The 26,583-nt window shown below is 35.8% G+C and overlaps 2 protein-coding genes across 4 annotated transcripts in view; both read right to left on the reverse strand.

Moving 5' to 3' along the window:
* The window catches only part of LOC121315884 (synaptotagmin-like protein 3), a 32,182-nt gene extending 17,460 nt beyond the window's left edge, over positions 1-14,722 (reverse strand). Inside the window, exons 1-5 of the mRNA XM_041250440.1 lie at positions 14,650-14,722; positions 11,100-11,542; positions 7,646-7,861; positions 5,636-5,703; positions 3,351-3,402 (exon numbers count right to left, since the gene is read on the reverse strand). Coding sequence (XP_041106374.1) covers positions 3,351-3,402; positions 5,636-5,703; positions 7,646-7,861; positions 11,100-11,209 — 446 coding nt within the window. The 5' untranslated portion in view covers positions 11,210-11,542; positions 14,650-14,722. The remainder of the gene's footprint in view (positions 1-3,350; positions 3,403-5,635; positions 5,704-7,645; positions 7,862-11,099; positions 11,543-14,649) is intronic.
* Positions 14,723-19,526: 4,804 nt separating this feature from the next.
* Positions 19,527-26,583, reverse strand: part of enpp1 (ectonucleotide pyrophosphatase/phosphodiesterase 1) — a 40,205-nt gene continuing 33,148 nt past the window's right edge. The window contains exons 16-24 of one of the 3 annotated variants that reach the window (XM_041250444.1): positions 24,974-25,061; positions 24,287-24,471; positions 23,968-24,010; positions 22,931-23,085; positions 22,203-22,338; positions 21,417-21,491; positions 20,982-21,114; positions 20,443-20,599; positions 19,527-19,769 (exon numbers count right to left, since the gene is read on the reverse strand). In XM_041250444.1, the coding sequence (XP_041106378.1) occupies positions 19,602-19,769; positions 20,443-20,599; positions 20,982-21,114; positions 21,417-21,491; positions 22,203-22,338; positions 22,931-23,085; positions 23,968-24,010; positions 24,287-24,471; positions 24,974-25,061 (1,140 nt within the window). In that variant the 3' untranslated portion in view covers positions 19,527-19,601. Of the gene's footprint in view, positions 19,770-20,442; positions 20,600-20,981; positions 21,115-21,416; positions 21,506-22,202; positions 22,339-22,930; positions 23,086-23,967; positions 24,011-24,286; positions 24,472-24,973; positions 25,062-26,583 lie in introns of those variants that run through there. The other 2 variants (XM_041250445.1, XM_041250446.1) reach the window with 2 other exon arrangements.

Here is a 26,583-nt window from a genome sequence, read left to right on the forward strand (position 1 = left end):
ACGTACTATAAACCATTGGAAAACAAAATAGCACAGCACAGTCTCAAACATTTCCGTGAATCAATTTTGTCTCCGAAGCAGCTCTCCCACTGTTGCAGTCTTTTTAGAAATTTTTTGCTTTCAGCCAAATCAGAACAAATTAGTTTTTTTAATATATTGAAAAGAACAGAATGAGATTGGAATTAAACTCTTGGTTTAGAAAGCGGCTGCATTAAATTGTCTTTTAAGAACTTACAAAATCCCACCTAATACAATTTAGCCAGCATATTCAGGTATGCTTTGGAGGAAGATTTCAGGTGAGATATCGTCAGTAATCTAGGTTTTTGTGAAATAGGTGACATACAATAGGCAATGACAGATTACAAAATAAATTGTGTGTATATCACTCACTGATACAACCCCATAAAATATTCAGTTTTAACTTACATTTTCGGGTACATTACTATCCCACTGTTAAAACTCTTAAAGTTATATAAATATAAGACATTACAGTAATGTAAAGTTTATAAATTAGGGCTTTATGTCTGGGCAAATACTTGGAACCATTTGTTTTCTTTTGAATATTCATTCAAATCCACTAAAAAAATTTTGTTTTTGTGTGAGTATTTCAATTAATTTTTTTGATCAAGCTAGTAGTTACTACACCCAGCAATTGCCACAATAATCAGACTTTGATTGGCCAACATAATCAGGTGATAATGTGTTTGCGAAGTGACAGAGAACCACGTTTGAACGTTATTTGATCCTCTGACATCTAAACGTCTGCTGTATCCTAGGATACAGTGTAGGGCTGCTTATTGCAATGTCAGAGTCAAAGTAAAACAGCATTTTAATGCCGAAACAGTGTATTTCCTAGAAAATAGTACTGGGAAAATATTGAATCATCGGGTATAAATCTGTAAAAACCAACGTCCAGTTAAAAAACTAGTGTTGCTTTGAGGCGAATACCCCGGAAATGTTGTATCAATTCTAACAACATGGACATGGTCAATTTATCAGGGAGTAAAAAGACACAGGACGTCTGAGTTTGAAATTTTACAGAAGGCCCCAATGTCCTGTAAAAATATCAGAGGACCTCCATGAAAATTATCTGGGATAAAAAGAAATGGACGGTTTGTACAGGACTGAATTTCACAGATGCCAGTAAAAATTCCCAAACCACCTGTTTATGTGGTGATTTTTAGACCTGTATAAATCGGGCTTCAGTTAATTTTTAAAAGTTGAAATTATACAGTGCCACTTTTTTTTTTTTTTTTTTTTGGGCGGTGGACTCGAGCATTGCTCTTATGCTGATGTCAGTATTATAAATTCATCAACCAATAAAATGGGATCAATTACATGAGGAACAGGGATGTTTTTTTAGTAGGCTACACTTTATTAAAACTCAGTATTTTAAACAAACATTTTTAAAAATGAGGGGGTTTGGAGTGAGATTTCTGTATGTTCGTGTTGCAGTTAAATGAAAATTATTTCTAGTTGTACTATAAAGACGATGTGAATGGTAGTCCACGCTGTTTTTCAAGCCAAAGCCGCCTTTGGCTCGTACCACAAAACAGTGAATTATGGGAAGATAACATTCATTTTGGCTGCCAAAAGTCGTTGTAAATATGGCCAGTGTAAGGATATTGATTTATTACTAAAAAGAGTGTAATGAATGTCAATTCTAATTTGAATTTAGCTTCGTGCCACAAACCAAGTATGCACTCAATATTAAACTAGTTATAGTTTAAAACTAAAAAACCCAATGGAGACACTCATGCAACATTTGTCAGACAGCATCGGTCTAATGGGCATATAAACAAATTAATTAATTTTAGAAGCAAATTATACTTAAAATGTAAACTTTATAGTGTTTTTTTTTATTATTATCAACTTCCCCTTTTTAAAACTTTTAAATACTTCAGGGTGCAAACAAACATCATTTTAATAGCTGCGAAAAAAAAAAAAAAACATTTGTTTGATTAATGTCAAAAGAGTTTTGATAAAGCTGAGGCTGCAATCCTATGGTTATCAAACAACAAACAAAAGAGCGATTCTCAAACATCAGTGCAACCAATTAAAAATGATTTTAGGTATTAATGCAGAAAAACAACTCAAAAGTTGTATCCAAAATAAAATGGCACAAATGTAAATGTTTTAGGGGTTGTTTTGTATAATTTTTAAAATGGATTAAGAAACAGCAAAAATTGCTTGCCATGAAAGGTTTCTCAACACTGATGTTCTGCTAGCTATTAGTTTGCAAATTGCTACGATTTCTAAAAAGAGGAAGTTAAAAAAAAAAAAAAAAAAGACAACTGCTTTGACTATAACCTTCATCAGTTTGTCTACTTGACTTAGTTTTGAGGTTGTAGATAGACTGAACTTGCAATGAAGACCAACTTTTACTGTTGAAACATGACTAGAATGAGGATTTTTAAAATATTTTTCTTTAATAGATTCTTTATGATTTAGACCAGGGGTCTCCAACCCTCGTCCCAGAGAGCTACTGTGGCTGCTGGTTTTTGTTTCAACCAAACTGTCAGTTGCTTACTTGAACTAATTATTGGCTTAATTAATCAAGATTAACATGTGTTCCAGATCTTTAGCCACTGGTGATGTAAAGGCACCTAGAAAACCAGCTGGATAGGGGCTCTTCAGGACCAGGATTGGAGACCCCTGATTTAGACAATATTTATTTAGAGTGACATACTGGATCATATAGAAAATGCTGGTAACTTTTTCTTAATTAGTATTTTTTTATTTGCATTTAGGGGTGTTAAAAGGGGTCAATAAATCACCCTTTAGGATTTAGTATAAATTTTTTTTAAAGGGCAGCTGATATCTTCTGCTGTTCAGAACTCCAGTCCTCAAGGGCCGAGGGCCCTTCTGGTTTTCATTCCAATTTAAGCTCTCAATGAACATAATTGATCAAATGATTTGTTCAGTTGGACATATTTAATATTTTCATGGTCTTTTACAGCTGATGACTAAAGCCAAAAAAAAATAAAAAATCATTTGATTCAAGGTACTCTACTTCTGTCCAATTAATCAAATAATTAGATCAATTAAGTAATTGAGAGCTTGGGTGGAACAAAAGCTAGAAGACACGACGGCCTGGCAGGAACTAGGTTTGACACCCCTGATTTAGAGATTAAACCAGTTGATATGCACTGACATTCTGTGGCTTTATTAACAACTTTGCCGTCAAGATCCTGTTTTTGATGGCTTTCACCGCAGCCTTCAGGAGCTCTTTAGCAACTTGTACCCACACACAAGTTAATTATGCAATTGTAACAGTAAACAGCTAACAATTTGCTTATAAAATGCATCCATAATACATTCTGTGTAACGGTATATAATACTGGGTTTACCTTAGTCTTTGATATGATTTTAATAATGTTTCACCAACAGACTCCTGATTACCTGTAAGAGAAAATAAATACTGTTCATTTGTAAAGCATAATAAGTTCCTCCCTTAGTTTAAAAACTTGTTTTACATTAATGCAATTGGATGTATTTACTATTTGGCCATTTTGATCATATGCTTGACTAAAATCTAGTTACTGAAGTCTTCAACTCCTTTTTGGAGAAAAGAAACAGCTAATTCAATTCATAAAACATGAACCAGATGCACATTTACCAATGAAGGCATCCCCAAGGTGATATGCGCAATAATCGGTTCTAGCTGTATCTTCAATAGCCTGTGAGAACATGGGGTTTGTTAATTGAATACTGCCACCATGTAATGTGTAACACTGCTCTATAGAAGGATAAGGGTGCCAGTATTAAGATCAACCCCCAGTTGCAAATATGAGATGATGTACTATTTCTGTGCCAGCTCAAGCAGCCTTTAGGACTAGAAACGTTTAGTTTTCACTAACCTAAACTAAACCATATGCATGCAGTGCTGTGAAACTTTTCATATCTCCCCTTTTTTCTTTTCTCTTTTCTTCTTGCTTCCTGTTCCCTTAGTCTCTCCTCTTCTCCCTCCCTATTGGCTTCCATCCTCCGCAGTTCTTCTTAAAGCCAAAAGCTATTGACTGATCTCGACATACAATAATACAAATTTGCCAATTGAGGACGTTCTATAATTGGCACATTTCCATCTATTTTTCCAACAATCAAGACTTTCTTTTGACAAGTGTTTTGTTCAGCGTCATTATCATAACATCTATTATTACCATAACGTATAAACGCCTATTATAATTATACGATTTTAAACCATCAAAAATGAAACCTGCCCAACCTCTGGAACCTCCAAATAAAAAGAAACAGAAATCTGGAGGTCAAAAACGGAAGGAAAACACTACAAAAAAACCCCACAAAAAAACTGCAATAAGTACACCGCCAAATTTTCTATGTATATTTTAAAACTATTATTTCTGTGAAGTGTTCTGTTTTCTGTTAATCGTGTACTAAGTAGGTTACAGTAAAAAAAAATAAAAATAAATACACTAAAATAATTTTGTTTTAATTAAAAATTATCTTTTACTATTTTCATACTGTACAGTAATGTGTAAAATGCAGCAGCATGATTTATTTTGTGTTACCAGTAGGCTAAAGTAAAAAGAAAGTATGATACAGGTATTCATTAGATTTTTAATACTGTATAGACCTACTGTAGAGATTTGCTACTGATTATAAAAAACTTAGGAGCTGGGGCACTGGAGGACCATTTCCCGGGTTTCACAAAACCCTGGCCCTGGCCCTGCCCCCACCACGTGTCTTAGAAACACTAGCCATTTGGCACTGCCACTGTTCCTTCTGGAATGTACTGGTTCCCTTCTAATTGTCTTTCATACTGTTTCTTTCAAGACAACAAAAACATATTCACTGTAATTTCCAGATCTTCTTGGATCTAAGGCTGTAGCAGAAAATGATCAACTACATTCTGCTCTAGAAATCTGTGAGACCTACTGTCTTGCCCATTGTGACTGAAAATGACTTACAACTAAGGAATGTCTATGGTTATATATTACTGAATATGTCATTTTTAATGACTAAGTAATCAGTCATGTGAGGGAAGGCCATTTACTTCTTGCAGACGTTTGTCTGTTTTCTGTATACGGCACCCTCTTCCGAGGCGTGCAATAAGCATGTAGATGTTTGACCTGTTCGGTTGCTTTTGCTTGCTGATGACCATTATGGTTGTCTAAGGTGCTTCTTGTTGTTTGGAACTGTGAGGTTGAATTTATTACACTAGAAGTCCTTGTGGATCAGTTGATCAGATGATCTGTGGATCAGATGATGCCTTTGTGAATCAGATGATGCTGTGGTGTTCTTGGGGTGCTGCAGAAATAATTGAGCCTATACTTTCTGGGATGCCTGACTCCTTACCCAATGTACTGTAGTTACTTTGTCTGTTGCATTTATAGAGCTGAGTCTGAGAAACATGCAGCACATCTTTACAAGTGTACATCAGGTGTGAATTGGGTTGCCTCATTTGACACACATAGTAGTTATCAGCCAGTCTTAATCATTTGTGGCAGTATTCTTTCTTAAAATATCCATACTGTACATATTGTGAACTTTAATACTTTGGATTAGACATATTAAGAAGTATAGACTATATCATAATTTAAAGAAAGAGCATAGCATAAATGCAAGCTTAATTAAATAAAATGCCAGTAGTCAAACAAATATATTAAAAGACAACCTTCACAACTTGGGAATTTGTTTGCTCTTTCTTCAAAGAACCAGTCTCCAGATTTTATTTTCACTTCCCTGTATTAAAAAAAAAAAAAAAGTTTTGGTTTAATTGTAGCATATAGCATATAGCATAAAGCATACAAACTTGACAAAGATGGTGAGTCGATGGAAGGTGAGTCGATGCATAATATAAAACCAGACTCTGTCTTTGTACTGTGGTAGCTTTAGTGAGTTTGGTTTGGTTGCCGTTCTAGATAGAATAGAGACAGTATGCAACTTAGAAGAGTTTACAGATATCTCAGATACCAATTCATTCATCTGAAGGTGCTCAAATTTATACTGCATGAGTTCATGAAGAGCATTCAGCTAAATGTAGTACCAGATGGATCATGCCAGCCAACAGGGCTCCTCCTACTGGTCATGACAGGACATGCTGCCCACTCTTGTTTATCTGGATAAAACCTGGGAGTTACAGAATACACCTTCTTGGTTAGCAGTTAGATGCTTAGTAGTTTAATTAGGAAACCTGGGTATGGAAATAAACCACTTTGCAAGCTGGTAGTTAAAGAAAATATGGAGTACAGCTAGGGATTGCAGAATAATATTGAATGCATTGGTCTGCAGGTACACATTTGGCAGTAATATTATTTTTAGGATTGGCAGATCTCTCTAGCGCAGGCCTGTTTGAGTTCCATGGAAATTAAGTTTGTATGAAGGTATGAAAATAATAAATACTTAACTTAATAATACATATTACTGTACTGGGCTAATTTTAGTAGGTAGGTCTAGACATTTTGCAATGTATCACTACATACAGCAGAAACATTGTTAAGTTTCAATTAATGTGAGTCTTACTATTGTTACTAATACCTTTAATCTTAGTCATTTCAGTATGCTATGAAGGTGCTGAATGCATCTATTATGACAAGTTAAGTACCTGAGTTAACATGTTTAATCTTCTTGTATATGATTTGCAATTAGTTTTAGCACATTGCATAAGGTTATGTATTCTGCATCTAGAATTACAACAATCAACAATTTTTCAGCAATCAGCATACCAAAAATGAAACAAATAGCCCATCTCATGGTCATTAACTGAACATTTCAGTGTGTATAGAAAGAGTGGATTCTGAGTCTCATGAAAGCCTAAGACAGGGAAATTCCATTGTGACCTTTGCTTAACATCTGACTTTTGCATTGAAAGAGTAACAATACATAAATACACATAAGTACAGCCAAATTGGATTAACTTTCTCTGACAATGTCATTCCTTATTTCCTCACCAACTAATGAGCCAGAAGTAAAGAAATCCATTCCCTGCTTGACTTCAGACGTCAAATACACAGAGACCCCTGCTGTGTTTAATCTGAGCTCTGCATTCCAATGTGTGTTTATTTCCAACATATTTGGATAAGATTTCAGATATTACTGATATATAGTCACAATTACTGTAAGCTGCATTCTTCGAGTCCCTAATCAGTTTAGTTTAAAATCAACCATGTCTTGTCACTGCAGAAAGCTTTCTAGCTACAGAAAGAGAAAGGTTCCACTTGGTTTACCACAAATTTAGTACAATATTCAGGAAAAAAAACAAACGCTCAGGCTCAAGAAGTCTGTGACGGCTGCTCCTTGCAGATGGGCAACCCAGCATTTCTTTGCAGCAAAACATGGCAGTGGTTTTTGGTCTACAAAGCAGGTCTACAAGGATAACACTTTATTTGCACTGGTAATAAACCATATTCACCTTCCATTCATACCTCTAACTCAGCAGTCTAATTGTCTCAATTGATTTTACTGGTTAGTTCTCATGAAACACATATGGTACAAAAGAGCAAATAAAAGAATATATATACAGAAACATTTACTTCATTTCTGATAACTGTACAAACAATGTTGTTCAAGTGTTCTACATTTTCTAAAACGTCAATACCTACTACTCAATCTCCAGTTTTGTAGCAGCCTGTACCCATTCCTATAGTACACATTTTACTGAGAAGGCAATGCAGTTATGGCTTACCCATAAGCATAACATACAGTGCATTTCCACTCCCTGGCAGAGATAATGATACGGCACTTGGTACAGATTCGGTGGCTGCATCCTTTGCACACAGCTCCGCTGTTCAATATCTTCCCAAGGGATTTCTGACATCGGGCACAGGTCTTATCTGCGTACTGCTGGCTGAAACTCTTGGCACCCTTCCAGTGGATTTCTCTGAGCTCAGACTTCAGCTTTCTGTAGAATAATAACAAATTAAGAACATATTCTCATAACACAGCATAGCATACCAGGAAGCATGCAGTAGAACAGGGGTAGACAACTGTTGTTCCATTACAGGTTTAATAGAAGGAAAGGTCATGTTTACATGACAAATCAATCAGTTCAGTTTGCTAGTTTTGCAACATATTTTCACGTCAATTTAAAAGTCACAGTGCAACCATACCGCAATTTGCATTTTCTTTGCTACTGTCCCACTAACAGCTTGTTTCTGCTCTATCCTCATTGCCCCAACTCACACCTTGTGAATTACAAGACATGTTTTAATAAAATAATAAAAAACATGTTTGCTATAACATGTGTTCCTTTCAAAACAGGTTGTATTTATGGAATAATTTTGTTAGCTACAACTGCTATACATGTAAGTGATTTAGTACCTGGTAGGTTGTTTAATTGGTTCCATTTAATAATTTAGGACATGGCTGGAAAAATGACTTTGACTAGAAGTGGTAAAAAAACAAAATAAAAATCTATATACTTAAGGAGAAACATATTTGATTCTAATCATTCAAGCCAGAGTATTCTAGATATTTAAAAAAAAGATTGAAACATTTCTTTTTTAACCAAATACTGGGTACTGAACATACATGTCCAGTTATTCTTTAATCTTGTAAAACAAGCTGGATTCCAAACCAGACCTACTGAAATGAAAATCTGCTGTATTAAACCCACAGTATAAACTAGACCCTGGACTTGCTAGGCTAGGGGTCCTCAGAGTAACTTGGGCACAGGCATAAATTGATCTTACTTGGCTGTTTGCCAGCATGCTGAATATTGCATAGGTTCTTATCTTAAACACTGCCTTCCCGCAACATATACAGTGCGTGTGTGTGTGTGTGTGTGTGTGTGTGTGTGTGTGTGTGTGTATATATATATATATATATATACACACACACACATCTATTTTAGTGGGAGTTATTTTTGGCTCACTCTGACAAGGCCAAGTCTCAGGCAATAATTGTGCATGCTGCGCTTATTCTTTTAAAGAAAATAATGCTAAAAATAACTTCACTTTATGAAAATTAATAAAGAGACTGAAATCCCCATATTTAAAATCCCTTTGTGGTACAATGTCATTATTGCATACACATGACTACTCAGAGTAATTTGTAACTTAAACACACACCACATTTCCTTTTTAAATTGGTCAATAGAGTTGCAAGGAAGTGGTTTCATTTTCAGAATACTAAGTCCACAGCTAAGTTACTGGTTTTCAGGCAGGGTCACCCTTGGTGGAAAAAATGATTATATTGTGAGTGGGGGGCTGCATATACAGTGCCAATAGAAAGTCTACACCCCCTTGAACTTTTTTCACATTTTGTTGTGTCAGTGCCTCAGAGTTTCATGCATTTAAATGAGGATTTTTTTCCACTTATCTACACACCATACTCCACATTGTTAAGGGGAAAAAAGTTTTTATTGAAAAAAAAAAAAAAAATGAAAAATACAAAACTGAAAGATCATAATTGGATAAGTGTCCACCCCTTTGGCAGCAATTACAGCTGTGAGTCTGTTGGGATAGGTCTCTACCAACTTTGCACACCTAGATTTGGCAATATTTGACCATCCTTCTTTAAAAAACTGTTCAAGCTCTGTCAAGTTCCTTGAGGAGTGTTGATGGACAGCAATCTTCAAGTCATGCCACAAATTCTTGATTGGATTTAGGTCAGGGCTGTGACTGGGCCACTCAAGGATATTTACCTTTTTGTTCCTTAGCCACTCCAGTGTAGTTTTGGCTGTGTGCTTTGGGTCGTTGTCATGCTGAAAGGAGAACTTCCGTCCCAGTTTCAGCTTTCTTACAGAAGGCAGCACGTTTTTCTCAAGGACTTCTCTATACCTTGCTCCATTAATTTTCCCTTGTATCCTGAAAAGTGCCCCAGTCCCTGCCGATGAGAAACATCCCCATAACATGATGCTTCCACCACCATGCTTCACAGTAGGGATGGTGTTCTTTGGGTGATGCTCTGTGTTAGGTTTGCGCCAAACATAACGCTTTGCATTTAGGCCAAAAAGTTCAATTTTATTTTCATCAGAACACAAAACTTTTTGCCACAGAATCTCCTGAGTGTTTTTTTTGCATACTTCAAACGAGAATCAAGGTGAGCTTTCTTGAGTGATGGCTTCCTTCTTGCCACCCTACCATACAGGCCAGATTTGTGGAGTGCTTGGGATATTGTTGTCACATGCACACTTCGACCAGTCTTACCATAAAAGCCTGTAACTCTTGCAAAGTTGCTATTGGCCTCTTGGTAGCCTCTCTGAACAGTTTCCTTCTTGCTGGGTCATCCAGTTTGGAGGGATGGCCTAATCTAGGCAGGGTCTTAGTGGTGCCATACACCTTCTACTTCTTAATAATCATCTTGACCATGCTCCAAGGGATATTCAAGGCCTTTGGTATTTTTTTATACCCATCCCCTGATCTGTACCTTTCAACAACTTTGTCCCGGAGTTCTTTTGAAAGCGCCTTGGTGCTCATGGTTGAGTCTTTGCTTTGAAATGCACTACCCAGCAGAGGGAACCTACAGGAACTACTGAATTTATCCTGAAATCACATGAATCACTACAATTTAACACAGGTGGAGGCCTCTTAACTTGGTATGTGATTTGGAAGGCGATTGGTTACACCTGAGTTAATTTCGGATTGCTATTACAAGAGGGTGGACACTTATCCAACCAAGCTACTTCAGTTTTTATTTTTTATAATTTTCTACAAATTTCTAGAATATTTTTTTCACTTGGAAGTTATGGGGTAGGATGTGTAGATAAATGAAAAAAAAAATAAAAAATTTAATGCATTTTAATTCCAGGCTATAAGGCAACAAAAGGTGAATATTTTGAAAGGGGGTTGTAGACTTTCTATAGGTATTGTAGCTCTCCAAAGGTGTCCTAAACAATGTTTTGTTCATAACAGTGAAGCATCAGCATTTCAGTAGCATGAGCACATATCCTGAATTTAATTGCACAATATACTTACAGTAACTAATAGTGACTAAACTAAATATTAAAGAGAATAGGGTTTGTCAGCCCTTTGTACAGATGCTTAAAATTTTCAACAGTGTTCAAATATAACTGTGATAAAAGAAAACAAACAAAAAGGTATCCAGAGTAGTAATTTCATGAATATACACCAATATGTGTATCCTTTTACTCTGACCACATTCCCTGCGCTGCGTTAAGAAGTAAAACAATGAATTACCTTATCCGTTCTTCTTCAGCTGCACGCAGTGCCTTATCCCTGTACAGGACTTCTAGAACCTTCTCTCTTTCAAGTTCTTTGAGGAAATGCAAGTCGATTTTTTCAGCCATTGATTATGCTTGTTTTGTTGTTGATCATGTCTACATACTATTTAACAAAACAGGAATTGGACTGTCCATGAAATTTCTGGACGTTAAATGCATTGCCCAGAGAAGCTTCTTTTGTTCAAAGTTAGCTTAATTTTACTGAAGAGCAATTTTTCAAAAATGTTGAGCTGTGGAACTGTTGCTTTTACTGACTATCAGAGCTGCCATGTTACAGGTCAGCAGCAACAGGATGGATAAACAGCAGCTTCTTAACTTCACATTGTTTTTGCAGATGAATGGGTGTCTTACATTTTCTTCAATGTTGGTCCTTTTCTTAGCAGCATCAGATACACATAGCTGTAAATAAACAAGCAGACGTTAGCTTCAGCTCGCATCACAGGTGTCGTTCAGTCCTTTCACACAGTGTATACTTCCTTCAAGTAGCCTCTCCTAGAATAATAATAATAATAATAATAATAATAATAATAATAATAATAATAATAATAATAATAATAATAATATTGCTCTTTGTGACCCTCACAACAAAGATGTACTGTAAAGGTTGTGTGTGTAGAAGCAGAGGCAGCCTTATTTTTCATATATTGATTTTGTTATGATGTGTTCCTTGGGCCCATTAAACAGGGATCCCCTCCTCTAGAGCCATATCACAGATTCCATTAGCATTCACTCTCTGCTTTAATGGTTTAGCAATGCCTGCATTCTGTTCAAAATAGCAAATCAGATAGGAAGACTCCTCTTGTGATGGCAGTGCTACAGCTACCATATCAGTTTGAAAACAAATATTGTAAACTAATGGTAGTTTCTTTTTATTTTCTCTGACAATTAGTTTTAAAACTTCTCAAAAACGGCACATTTTGACGCTGTGTTCATAAAATATGTAAATTGTTGTGAGGGGGGTATCACTCTTGACAATTCCCTGTCTGGTAAGGAGAGATAAAAGGTTCTTCCACTTATCTTTGTCAACCATTACTGAACAAGTATTAAGGGATAACAATAAAAGCAAGGGCTTTTTAACCCACACTGACTCCGGCTTTTGTTTGCTTTAATGAGACAGGACCTGATTTATTGCTGGCGCTGAAACATTATGGAAATTTGTCTTTTCCTCTTGTTTTTGCAACAACTCCCTTTCCAGTGCTTTTCAAAATGGAGACCAGTACTAGATTAAAAACAATGTATCAAACTTGTTATTTATTGATGACTTTATTGGCAAACTGGGGACTGAACCACATCCCATTAGCACAATAAAACATATTAGCTGAGTCAGTAAAAATAGCTATCTGTGCCTTTATATACACACAAGAGGGTTTGAATGGAGTAAAAGTTTGAAACAGAAGGAGGAAGCACATTTTACACAGATAGTTAATTCATAATATTGCCTGCCAAGTAAAATAGTAGGGTATAAAACACTTGAGACATTACAAAAAAGATTGAGATGCTTTCCTCTTAAATTAGTCCCATTTGGTAGGGGGAATGATGTCCTATAAAAGCCTTGACGGAACAAACACGTTCTTTTTGATCTTGTGCTTGTCTCTGACAACACAAAGCTTGTATGGGGTTTATACAAAACAAAACTAGTGATTAACATGCCAGCACAAAACAGATAGACCATTAATTTAATAACGCTAATAAGAAAAGACGGATGTTTAAAATTGATTTTACAACAGTAAAGGTTTCCATGGCACATTCGATGTTCCGAGGAAATAGAATAGCATCGCATAGGATTTGCATGACATGGTTGTGCCTTCTGACTCAAGAGCATATCATTAGCCCAGGAGGGTTGTACTTCCACATTCACGTTGCTTTTAAATTGGCCTGAGATCCTTCATGTATCTTATTCATAAGCTACGGTAAAGCAGCTTATAAAATTACACCTTCAGTCTTCAAATTTTTTCCAGGAAGGGTGAAAAATAAAATGATGTAGGCCTTTAAAAAACATTCAGAGTTCTCCTGAACCAGTGGGTGGTTTTGTGTTCAGACCACATATAAAACTAAAGGCACTGCCTCAGTTGCAATTTAAGTATGAACAACTGCAGTTGCACATTTGAATTTGCAAGCAGAGGGAAAATAGTCGGTGGTCAAAAATGTGTCATGTCATCTAAGAGCAGTAACTTATTTTATGCCTAAAAATAAGGAAGTAACACATGTAGGACATAGGGACCAGCACTACAAGGTTTGTGTTTTTGAGAGATGTAAAAAAAAAAAAAATCATGAGATCATAAACATAGATTTGGATTTTAAAAATACCATCTACCAAGCCATCAGGATCATACAAAATATGCTCACTTGCGAAAGGTGCCTGAACCTCTGTGAGAGTTAAGAATGCATGGAATACCCAATCAGGTGATGTAGTGTAATAGCATCTAAAACACTAGTAACAAACATTGAAATGGGCATCACCTTCACACAGTGTTACTATGTAGGGCAAGATGTTACAGATTGTCTTGTGAATGCACAGGAAACCCACCCTTGTGATTAGTGTATCATCAACTACAGAAGAAGTCCCCACTCGAACTGAAATGACGTATTACTAGTTTTAACCGAAATTGAGAAAATATCGGCTATAGAAGTATAGAAAAAATACAATATGGAATAATGGAGAATACATGTGACACTACAGCCAACTACAAAAATCAGCGATGACAAGCAGGTTTCAAAGAGTGGCAAAGTTTATGTTCCTTCAGCTAAACTACCCTTAGTTAAAAGGAAACAAACTGGACTCAACCTGCTCAAAGCATAGTCACAATAAAAATGTGCAAGACAACATAAAATGAACATTTGTAAATTATATTGCCAACTGAAAATATTGTGTAAAAATAAACTAAAGCATACTGTAATTATAACATTAATGAAATGGGCATACTAAATATTACACAAATATATAATTGATTTCGTTATGAATGGTTCTATAGGGCATAGAGTGCATACTTTCTGTTATTTAAAAAAGCAACTTATTCAGTAGGAGGCTGAATTGAAGGCAGAATTACATTCTAACAAGAAAGATAAGGCAGTCGTTGAACTGTGGATTTCTACATCTCTGTTGGAAGGCATCAGGGGATGTTATTTATTAAAGCTGCTATGATACAGAAAAAGAAAATCAACCAAGTGCCCTGATGCCAATCCAGGGAAATGAATCTGCTTTAATATACCGAACCCTTAAAAACACCCATAAAGGTGTTTGAACAGAAGTAAACTGGATACATACTAGACTGCTGAGGTTTACATTAGACCCAGTACAGAAAAGGAGAATGCTATAGACTTAAACATTTCAGCTGAGTTAGTTTTAATGTACAGTTCTGTTGAAATATTGCAGTTTGATATAACTATCAAAAAAAGTCAAGGTAACAACCAAACAAACCAGATGCAGAAATGAATACATATTAAAACAAATCTCACTGTGTCACTTAATATAGTATGTAGATCTTTGGAAAGAAAGAAGACCCTACCTGTATTTCGTCAGCCTGTGCAGTTATTCAGGTTCCCTCTACACATGCAGCACTTTTGGTTTAGAGAATACTGAGCTGGGAAATGCACGTCATCTTCTTTCCTTCCTGCTTTGGTGTACCAGAGAGCCTCTAAGTACTGAAAGGTACAGCTTGTAACTGGTTTTCCTTATACTCTCACGTATGACATGGTTGTTAAATAAAAACACATTTTGTCATTTTATTAATCAATTCTTCCAAAATGTATATCATAAAAAAGTTAAATCCAGGTACACACAATCAGAAATATTAGGGGTGTTTGTAGAAGTTTATGTGCACTTGCAATATTTGGCCTCAAAGCATTAAATACAAATTCTATTAAAATGCAAGTTTAGCAATAACATCTTTCATGGTTCCACCAAGGAATTTAACTAAATAAACTTCTATTTCAACATGTTTATGAAACAAACAACTTTCTTAAGAAAGTAATCATGCGTTTATATTTAATATTATATGTACTGCATGACTGTTGTGGATATGAGTTAAATGAATACTATATACTACCCACATTCTTAATATTTAATATTTAATTTCTTAACTGTTTAACATGTAATTTTGTGAATTCTTTATTATTATCAATGGTTGCAGTTTTACTAACTAATGCCCCCTTTAATCAGTGAGGTTATTTTAGTAACAGCGTCAACTGGGAGCTAGCAAAAGGAAAATCTCTTTAAAAAAATCGCTAGTTGTAATTTTTATTTCAGAAGTTCATTTTTTCAGTTATTAAATAAGAAATCGAGTTTTTATAACTCTGTATGTAAACCAGCAAGAGTGCTGCTCTGATACTTTTAAACAGAATGAAAACCACTCAAGCAATATTGCCCTTTAGTGAAGGACTGAAGCTAGTCCTCAAAGTATATACATGTACTGCATGAAATTTGTAGAGGATCTGTAATGAAAAAAAAATGACATCATACAACCAAATGAAGATTATTGTAAAAAATAAAAACCCAAAACATGTTATAATTATAATATACAACAGCTCTAATTTGAATTACTGGTAGTAAAGAATCTTTTATTTTTTTATTTAGTTGTCGCCAATTATTATTTATTATTTTCTTCCCAATTTAGTTATATCCAATTATTTTATTTTTTTAGGCTCAGCTCACTGCTACCACCCCTGCGCTGATTCGGGAGGGGCGAAGACGAACATGCTGTCCTCCGAAGCTTGTGCCGTCAGCCGCCCGTATCACCATGCAACCACCCAGAGCTAAAGTGTCGTAGGACAACGCAGCCCTGGGCAGATTACAGGCAAGCCTGCAGGCGCCCAGCCAGACCACAGGGGTTGCTGGTGCGCGGTGAGCCGATGGCATCCTGGCCGACCTAGCCCTCCCTCGCCCGGGTGGTGCTGGGCCAATTGTGGGTCACCACCTAGGAACTCCCAGTCATGGTCGGCAGTGACATAGCCTGGATTCAAACTTGCGATTTCCAGGCTATAGGGCACATCCGCGAGGAGAACCTTTACTGGATGCGTCCCTCTGGAGCCCCTGAATTGTTTTCTAATCAGGGGCATAGCCACGGCCCATCCAGATCTGTGCCTATATGAATGCCAAGTTTAGGTAAATGTATAACTTGTTACCTCTTTTTTTATTTATTTATTTTTAACTGCACCCCGAAGGCAAGAGCTCAAGTTTAGGACAAATAAAGCCAATCAAAGCAAAATAGTCATTGTGCAATGTTTGGGTGGGATCTTCGGCTTACACAACGAATCATGTGCAAGCTGTGTTTGATTGACAGCTTGTGAGGAAGTTGGCGCGCATCTGTTAAATCCCAGACGTTTCCATATTCTGACTTTATTTAAAATGTTTAGTTTTTTAAGCGAACTTGCAGGATAATTAGTAGTAGTGCAGCGGTCAACATGCCAAAACAATTAGTTGTTTTTTTTTTTTTTTAAATGCAATGGACAGATAATGAAGCCACAAAAGCAACTCACATATCATCCTCTTCCTCCGAATCTGCAAGTTATTCATTTAAATCTACTTCAGCAGTGTAAATGATAAAATGTGAAAATAAATGTCAGAAAAATAAATTACCAAATTGACCGGATTATTCATTTGTTACTTCATCTTTGGGAAAGTGAACCAGAAGGCACTAATGAAGATTTGAGAGCAATGTGGAATCATATTTTACTAGACTGTCTACTTTCCGAATTGAACAGTTGCTCTTAAAATGGCACATACAGTATGATATGGCCTCATGAAAGCAATGTTTGCATGCTTGTCAACATCGGATACATTCGGCAATAGCGAAAGTCTACTACTGGCATGTACTTTGTTGTACAACATTAAAATAGATGAAGTTGAAGTTTTTGGTCTTTGTTCAACAAATATTGCCACATGATTATCTTTCCAAATATGGACACACTTTTAAAACTCTTGCCCAGTATGAACAGGATTAAGACAGCTGCACGAGCCTCAATGCTGACAAGTCGCTTGAACATGGTGTTTCTCTTGTCATTTGAAAGAGACCTGTGCAATTCTCTGAACTATGACTTTATAATTGCAATATCCAGCAGCAAGCCTTGACGCCTTACCCTGTTACTAACTAGGCCAGGGGTGGGCAATTATTTTGGTTGGGGGGCCACTTCACGAGTTTTGGTGAGCAGTCGAGGGCCACACACATAAAATGAATGGTTGCCTTGATTTGTCTACATTTTATGATGCATTGTTAACAGCAGTTTTGATCAACTGTTTCGTTAGGCATTTATTGTATAAGGAACTGTGACATGGATTCACCACAGCAGAAGCAGGCAGGTCAGCTGTGGGAATTCCATATCTTTTTTTTATGTTCAGAAACAAAGCAATCTCCAATCTCAGTTACCAAACTATCTTCAAAAGTTTTCCCAAACTAAGCCATCTGACATTGGTGTGATACAGATCATCCGTGTACTCCGATTCAGATTCCTCAAATTGCCTGTGGTTTAATCCTCTCGTCTGGATTTGTTTCTTGGATTTGGTCTTTAATTCTTTTCAGCAAGCCAACATGTTTCCCTGTCAGATTTGAGTTTCCATTGGTGGTCACATTTCCCAGTTTGTTCCACTCCACTCCTAATTTTGAGATGCACTGATTTGTAAATAAATCTTCTCCCGTTGTCGAGCCTTTCACTGACTGCATTGATGCCAATTTTTCTATGAGCTCAAAGTTTTCGGTGATACCTCGAATGAAAATCATCAACTGGGCCGTGTCTTTCACATATCAACTTTCATCAAAACCAGTGCAAAATGTGAGAAATTGTTTACTTTTCAACTGCAGGTGCAGGTTCTCGGAGATATCCTCAGCACATCTCACAATGGTTCGCCTTGACAAACTGTTTTCTTGTCTGGGCACAAAATAGAGGCAGAGTCAGCCATACATTTCTTTATAAATTCTCCTTCAGAGAATGGTTTGCTGTTCTTGCCTATTTTGTGTGCAATCATGTAGCTCACTCTCATAATCTCCTCCTGGGCCGCTGATAGCTTTTTGCAATCTCATAACCATCTCATCACCTTTCTTTGCTTTTTCTTTGGCAGAAAAGTTAATACATGTACGTGCATGTTCACTCTCAAAATGCCGATTCAAATTGTATTCTTTGAACACTGCCACACTTTTTTTTTTTTTTTTTTTTTTTTTTACAAATTAAGCCCACAGCTTTTCCACACAAGTCAGTAAAAAAATATTTTGGAATATTCAGCACTCACCATCTACTTTCCTCTTCTTTGATAAACTCATCTTCGAATTCACACTCACAGTTCGTGAGAGATAACAGCAATTAGTAAATTGGCGCTCGAAAAACACTGCACTGTTACCACGGCAATACCAATCTATCAGTCTTTACATCACTACTCTAAACCACGGCATGCGACGAGTCGGAGCGAGGCACAAATCCTACACAAATACCCAAGAGAGATGCGGTTTTTTTTTAATTTCTCTTGCCTGCCGTGTTGATATATTATTACATATTACTTTTGCTAGACACAATGCTGTTATTTTATATATATATATTTTTTTTTTTTTGCTAGACACAGTGGTGGGCCACATAGAATCCTTTGGCGGGTCATAATTTGCCCACTGCTGAACTAGGCAATGGTAAGTCATTTACTAGCTGTCGTTTTAATTAACAATTGCTTGATGTAATATGACTGTGTTCCTGCTGGTTTGGTGACATTGCCCGTTTGGCTTTTTATAGCACATTCACTGTGGATATATGTCCAAACATTTCAAATGGATTTACAGTGGAAATATTTTATGTATTCAGGGTTTTAATGGATTTAAATCATTTTTGCAAACTATTTCCTGTGACGTCAGACCTTTGGTCACTGCCCGTCCACCCTAAGCTGGGGCCCACCCACATTTCCAAGCATAGCTACGCCACTGTTTCTAATTATATTAATAAAAAATTTTTTTTTAATGATCTGAGTTAATCAAACCAAGACTTAAAACCACATTTTCAACCAATCAAATCCATATTCTACTGAATATATAATAATTGTCTCTGCTCTCATTGGCACATGAATTGGATTTTAGTTAAGAGGCTAGTACAAGAATGTGTATTAATATACCAATGTAACAAAAACATGCAGACGCCTACAAGGACCAGAGCTTTAATTTAATATTGAATTTAAACCACATTGTTTCAGATACATACAAATAAAATGAAACATCTTTGAAATATAAAATTGTACTTTTTCTACAAAATTTCTGCCACATAAAATAGTTAATTTGATTAATTATAACAAAAGACATAACTAAAATAAAACACAAGAATGAGCTGCCTCACCCTTTTCTGAATATTCATTGTGTCCCTGAAATAATTTGTTTAAAAAAAAAAAAAATCTGCTTCAGTACACCTTGGCCTCGTGACATTTCATGATTACAGGCAGCACATTAAAAAACAAAAAAACAAACAAAAAATATATATAAAAATGCCCTGTTGGAAATTAATCTTCATTCTGAAAAGTCTGTAAAAATGTTTTTAACTGTAAAATCTCAGTGAGCGGCTGTCTTCTGTCCTGGTAAAAGCCGAGTCCTGTTAGCAGCTCTATATCTCGTACACGAGCCACATGGAACTTGAGCCAGTCTTCCACCCACTGCAGGTCTGTACCAGTCTGAGAAGGAAACACAAGAGGCAAAATCAGCTCATTAGACATTTTTACCCTCATTTATGAACGCAATTTGAAATGCTCAGTGATACCAAGCCACTGAACCATGGAAGCGAGGATGGGCCTGGTCTTAAAATATGCAAACGTTTAAATAGTCTTTTTAGGTTCTCTCTTGCTTTTATTCATGCTGTCACTGTGTGCCTTGACAAAATTAAACTTGTGAAATCAATCGGTAAGCAGCCTTTCCAAACTTTCTAACAGCTCAAGCCATCTCTATTTGTATTTACTTATTTTTTAGAATATACATGTATACTATTAAACTGCTTTACATGGCAGTATTATGTTGGAGTCTACTTGCCATGATCGCTAGACCTGCTCTGGTGGCACTATTCTAAAAATCAGGTTTGGCTGTTCAGCTAGTAAAGGGCTTTATGATTGGTGGAGATGGTGGTGCAGATAAAGCCTTATAATTCAAACTCCTAATTGGGGATATGTAGTTAGGACGTTTTACAACATACATTTTACCTTATGATTAAAAAAGCTCCCATGTATTCAACATGCTGTACAGCACAAAGACTTTACATAGAACCTTCCCACAACAGTATCCCAATTTATTAGTTAGAACCCTGTAATTCAAGCTGAGAAAATACATCCACCCAAAGCATAATAAAGCACTTACTGTACAGCTCTCCGTGTTATCAGGTCTGTGAGGTATAATGAACGAGAAAACATCCAAACTGCCATTACAAGCCTCAGGGGGGTAAGAAGAATTCTTACAGCTGGTCAATACTACGAAATAGTGAGTTGGGATGAGAATTTGAGTATCTGTAACATTCCTAAAAACAAAAATCATTAAAAATGTGTTTTAATCAATTTTAAATATCATTAATTTATTTAGAAGGAAGAGACTGTGCTAACTTAAAGGGGCATTTTCAGGTATAATTCAGAATATTCTCTACACAGCCACATTTAAATGTTTACTGAGTAAATTTGAAGAGCAATTTATCATCAATAAGCAGAAACATACATAGAACCTTTATCATACTAAACATGTGTTGTACCCATTGATTAACACTATATTAGCTGTTACCATGTGGTCACACTGCTAGAATAGAGATCATTCTCAACCAGTGCATTTCAATGTAGTGTAAAAGTGTAGGCAGTGTAATAAGTAACGTGTCTATCAGCATTAGTGATTTTCAAAAAGACACTGCTTACTGTTTAAGTTGCTCTGGAGTATCAAAGTGTCCATCATAGTTGTAATCAAATACTGGTCCACTAATTATATTGAGTCCATTTCTTTCCTTGGCATATTTTAATAGCAGCACACTGTGAAAATGGATCCAGCTATCTACAACAGAAAAGGATTTTTTTTTTTTTTTTTTTTTTGAAGTGTGCGATTTACTTCTCAGGAATCAAATACAATGTACTTTCATACACATCACATTCCATTATTAATTAAATCGTTGTTTAGATAGGTCAAAATTAAAATGTGTTTTGTTAACGTACTAGAAGTTAACAAAAAATGCAATACCTTGATTACTTGTTCTTAAAGAGAGCAGGCATTAGGCCAAAAACAATGTGTTGTTTAGTTTAATTGATAAGGAAGTTACAAGAAATGTTAACATTTACTTCTTCTCATTTATCAGTTACCTTTGAAAGCAGTATACATTGGTACTGTGTTGCTAGTTATCAGTGAGTCAGCTTTTCTGCTGGGTGGCCCTCGATCTACAGAAAAATACCTGTTTTTTACATATACATTAAAGCAGTTTGAAGATATACAACATATACTGTAGGTTTCTTGAAAGCAGTTAATACACAAATTTGCAATATAATAATGGATCACAATTAAGTTATCACCACATTTCAGTGCACTTAGGGGTGGATTTGATCAATCTATATTCCAACAGGATAAGCCAGAGATGGATATTTTTATAGCACTTTACAGCACTACGGAATGCACTAGGATAGCATCAACCAATCCCAGCATAAGCTTGAATACGTGGCTCTGATGCATTTCAGGGGTTTGGGCTGCCCTGCTGTATAGGAAGTTACCTCAGTGTTGTGGAAGAATAAATTAGCATCAGAGTGAAAATAAATCTTAAATCTATAGCAAAAGCACAAAGGAATTTGTTTTGCTGATGAGGAGCATACAAAGTTTTAAACCTTTTAAAAATAAGTATACCTTGGTAAAGGCATACTAAAGTGAAACAAAACAAAACATGATTAACTGTAGCTTGTAAACTGTAGTTTTGTAAACTGCAGTTTTGCATGGTAAATGTCTTATAAGGGAAAGCATTGATTACTAACCCTTTGTGACTTATGGAGGGCAGTTAGACCAACATTCTGCAAATAGCTGCACATCACTATGCATTATACATTATTAAACTAGAACACTTGTAGCCTCTCATGCGAATATGACTAATAAAGCACACTTACTAGGGGGATGCAAGTATCCAAATGTAAGATTAGGATCTCTCTTGTAGCTCAGACAGCTTTGACTCTGACTAGCAGGGATACGAACATCAGCGCGCAAACAGTCTGCACTTTCTGGCTTTAAAGAACTAACATTTTCCTAAAAAAAAAAAAAAAAAAAAGAAGAGAGACTGAATAAGTAGTCAGGTCATATATTCTTGGTTATCCTTTTAGAACAGATTATACTACTTCCTTGTATTTTAATTTATGCAAAACAATAAAAAGGTGACTAAGCCTTTTTCAGTGCCACGGAAAATACAACGCAGGGGTATACTTTCAAAACACTAGGTGCGTTAAATAACTGAGTGTCTCAGAATGAAAACAACTACGATCACAGATGAAATCTGCTCCGAGCTGCTCAGGAGGAGTGGAACTGAGCATGCTGTGAAGTGATTCTTTCACGGAGCCGCTCAGTTACTTAATACACCCATTTACTCTAGTCTAATTAATTAAAAAGCAAAAACACACCATATATCCCCTGTTGTGCCACAGTAAATATGGCAAACACAGTGACCAAGCAGTATTTAACATAAAAAAAAACAAAAAACAACAGCATCTTTTAATGGTGGTTATTCATACTATTACAGTACCATGCTTATCAGGAATGATGAAAACTATTTCACAAACAAGTAACCAGCTGAATTTAGGGTGCGTATATTATTGCCATTTTACTAAAATATATAGTAACTTACTAGTTTTTGCATAGTGTATGCACACCATAATGGCATCAGAAAATCCTGACTGTATCCATTTATATATTGAGAATGGTATAAAAGGCAGTATTTAGCATTTTGTCGCAAAACCCTTGGTCTTCCAAATGGCATGTGAAGATCATTTGCTGTGTTCACTTGAAAAGAACAAGAAAACATAATATTTAGACTTACTTTACATAATAAAACGTTATTGAAACCCTGTTGTCACTCATTCATACACTATAACAAACAATACAAAACACAAGACATATTCAAATACCCAATATGAAATAGAGAATATGCATATGGAATTCTCAGACAAAACAAACAAATCAAATGTTCAATTTATATAGTCCCGCACAGCGTAAGGAACATCCGCTAGAAAGTGTCCTGAGGGCATCAGATGGTTCTAGAACATGTGCCAAGCACTCCCACCTTTCACTTCCAGAGGTCGGCAACTCTACGAAATCAACCCAACCTGACCCTAATCCAACCCCAACCTTAAGCACCCCCAGCCCTAAAACATAACCCTGACCCAATACCTCACCCTAAACCTAACCATTAAGAATCATCTGATGCCCTCCAAACACTTTCTTGTAAATATTCCTTTGTGCTGCATTGTCCTGCATATATTATTTACACAAAAATATAAAATAAAAACATTGAATTGGTGAAGGATCTTTACATAGTAATTAAAACAGCACACATGCAATTACTGTTAACATAGCGACTGCCCATGAAATTATATATATATATATATATATATATATATATATATATATATATATATATATATATTTTTTTTTTTTTTAATGATCAAATCATCATGAAGGAAGGGAGTGTCATATTACTACTTTTATTTTTTAGTTAAGGATATTTCTTTAAATCCAACTTCTTCATTTGTTTTAGCAACCGATTACTTAAAGATAACGAATGACTTGGCAAATCAGTGGCGTCACACTAAATTCAAACACTTGTTTAAAAGCTCCACTACGAGCCTATACTTAAAGCAAAATTAATACTTTTAGAGATCTTACCTTGATCTCCATTACACTCCAGTTGTTTGTTCAGGTTTTCTACCTAAAATGTTAATTAGGAGGTAATGACATGAAGAAATACCAAAAGTATTACAAATAAATAAAACACTTATTAACCATAAAAGAAACCACAATGCGTATCAAGCAGGGGTTTCAATTTGCAGTGTATTTCAATATATGAAATCAAAAACTGTTAAGCAAGTTATTATTTGACTAACTCGAATAAAAGTTGATGGTCCTGCTTTGACAAATTAAATATCCATCCATCTATTTTTTTTTTTTTTTTTTAAGAAAGGGTATCAAAGAGATTAGATAGTACCTCTGGATTACTAAGAAAACTGCATTGGCATCCGAGTGTATCTGATGGCAGCAGAGTAGTTATAGAACAGATGTTAGGCGATGACACCTCTGTAGGATGGACTGGACTATAGACGGGTCTCTTCAAAATATGATTCAGACTTCCATGGGTTCCATTGTTTGGTGCAGGTGTAATATTCAGCAAATCTAAAACAGTTGAATAACAGTGTTAAGATCTTGCTGGGACTGTAAACTTTGCATGTTTATTATAAGAACATAAGAAAGGTTACAAATGAGAGGAGGCCATTTGGCCTATCTTGCTCGTTTGGCTTTTAGTAGCCTATTGATCCCTAGAGGGAGCACTGAGTGCAAGACAGGATAGCAGTCTTTTTAGCGTATAAAATATGGCATCAAGGATTTAATGCTAGCACAGGAAACTGTTTTGGTCTTTCCTGCTGTAAGGTCCTGAACTTTCATGAAAAATCAGTAATGTACTGCTTCTGTCATTCAGCTAGGCCACAGGCTGCTGTTGCTATGGTCTCTATTTATCTGTTCTGTGTTGTGTTATCGCAGGACAACAGGAACCCCAATGAACAGGGAAGGGCAGTGAGATTCCATCTCATATAATGGTTTTAAATATCTTCAGCAGGTAGATCAGCAGTATATACATTGAAATGCTTCAATAAAACAGAAAACATGTTGATCTTACCACACAATAGGTTGTAGACTTCAATATTTTCAAACGGTTCCACTTTATTGTTGGATTTTATTGCTGGTCCATACCCTATAAAAATTGCCTAAAGGAAAACAGAGTTTGTTACAATAGTTGAAAGCCTGTCTACATGTGATTATTTTTTGTTTTGTAGAGTATTCAACTGTCTATTGGTAGTGTTTTTTTTTTTTTTTTTTTTTGAGTAACTTATTAACTGAGTCGAAGTTAAAATTATATAATTAATTTAGTTAAGTTTCTCTCAAGGCCTGAATTGATGTCTATTGACAAAATGTTTCCACTGTACACTGGTGTTTAAACGTCTTAGACATGTTGCATTTTTCTACTCTGCATTATGAGCATCAACAATTTACTCAAAGCCTCCACTAGTGTTTTCTATTATTATAACAACACTGACTTGCATAAAGAAGGAAAAAGATTGAGTGAAATAGCTCACATCACTCGATTTTCAAGGTGTGGTATCCGAACCATAACCAACAAGTACATAGAAACACCATCTGTAACTGACAAACCCAGGACTGATAATATCCTTAAGGAATAGAAAGAAGGCAAGTGCTGAATTGACAACAGAACTGGCAGAAGGCACAGGTGTCGTTGTCCATTCATCAACAGTCCAAAGCATCTTTGACCATTTTTCCATAGTACGATGTCTGTGTTCTTGTGCATATTTTAGCCTTTTAGTCTTGTTCCCCTTTCTTAACAGAGGTATTCTTACTGCAACACATCCTTTAAGTCTTGATATCAAGAGTGACCTTCCGTATTGTTGATTTGATGGACAATGACACCTGTACCTTCAGCCAGATCTGTTGTCAATTCAACTCTTGTCTTCTTTATTCCTTAAGGATATTACCATCAAGAATTGCTCATCTTTGTTAGACAGCTTTTTGGTTTTTCCAGTCCTGGGTTTGTCAATTACAGATTAGGTTTCTCTGTACTTGTTGATTATGCTTCAGATACCAAATCTTGAAAATCGAGTGATGTGAGCTATTTCACACAATGTTTTGCCTTCTTTATGCAAGTCAAGCTTGTTATAAAATAGTAGAAAACACTAGTGGAGGCTTTGAGTAAATTGTTGATGCTCATACTGCACCACAGTAGAAAAATGCAACTTCTCTAAACCTTTTGCACAGCAGTGTATATTTATATACGAGCATGTAACATTTTGACATTGTAATACGTTAATTTAAATAACTTTGCTTCCTTGTCTGAAGTTATACTGCAAAGTCTTACTTCTTTTCCTGCATAGTTTCACACCACAAAGCAAACATACATCTTACAAGCTTCACTGCAACAAAGTAACACAGGACAAAAAAATAAGTTTGAACATTGGAAGGTTTTTCATATGTTTCGTAGCTTGTCTTATAAAATACCAAAAAAAAAAAAAAAACATAGAAAAGTAGTAGATGCGTTTGTCTGTTGCCCTACAGCTGCCATTCAGCTACAGCAACTGATGTGACATTATTCACTTTTCACCAAACTTTCTTCTAGCTCTCCCTACTTTTCTACTGATAACACTATGTAACACAATTTTTGTTCCTGGGTAGTAAGTGTTATTTCCTAATTGCTTATGCCTCAAAAGTATAGAAAAT

The sequence above is a fragment of the Polyodon spathula genome, chromosome 5 (assembly GCF_017654505.1).
Source record: "Polyodon spathula isolate WHYD16114869_AA chromosome 5, ASM1765450v1, whole genome shotgun sequence".
NCBI classification, from domain to species: Eukaryota; Metazoa; Chordata; class Actinopteri; order Acipenseriformes; family Polyodontidae; genus Polyodon; species Polyodon spathula.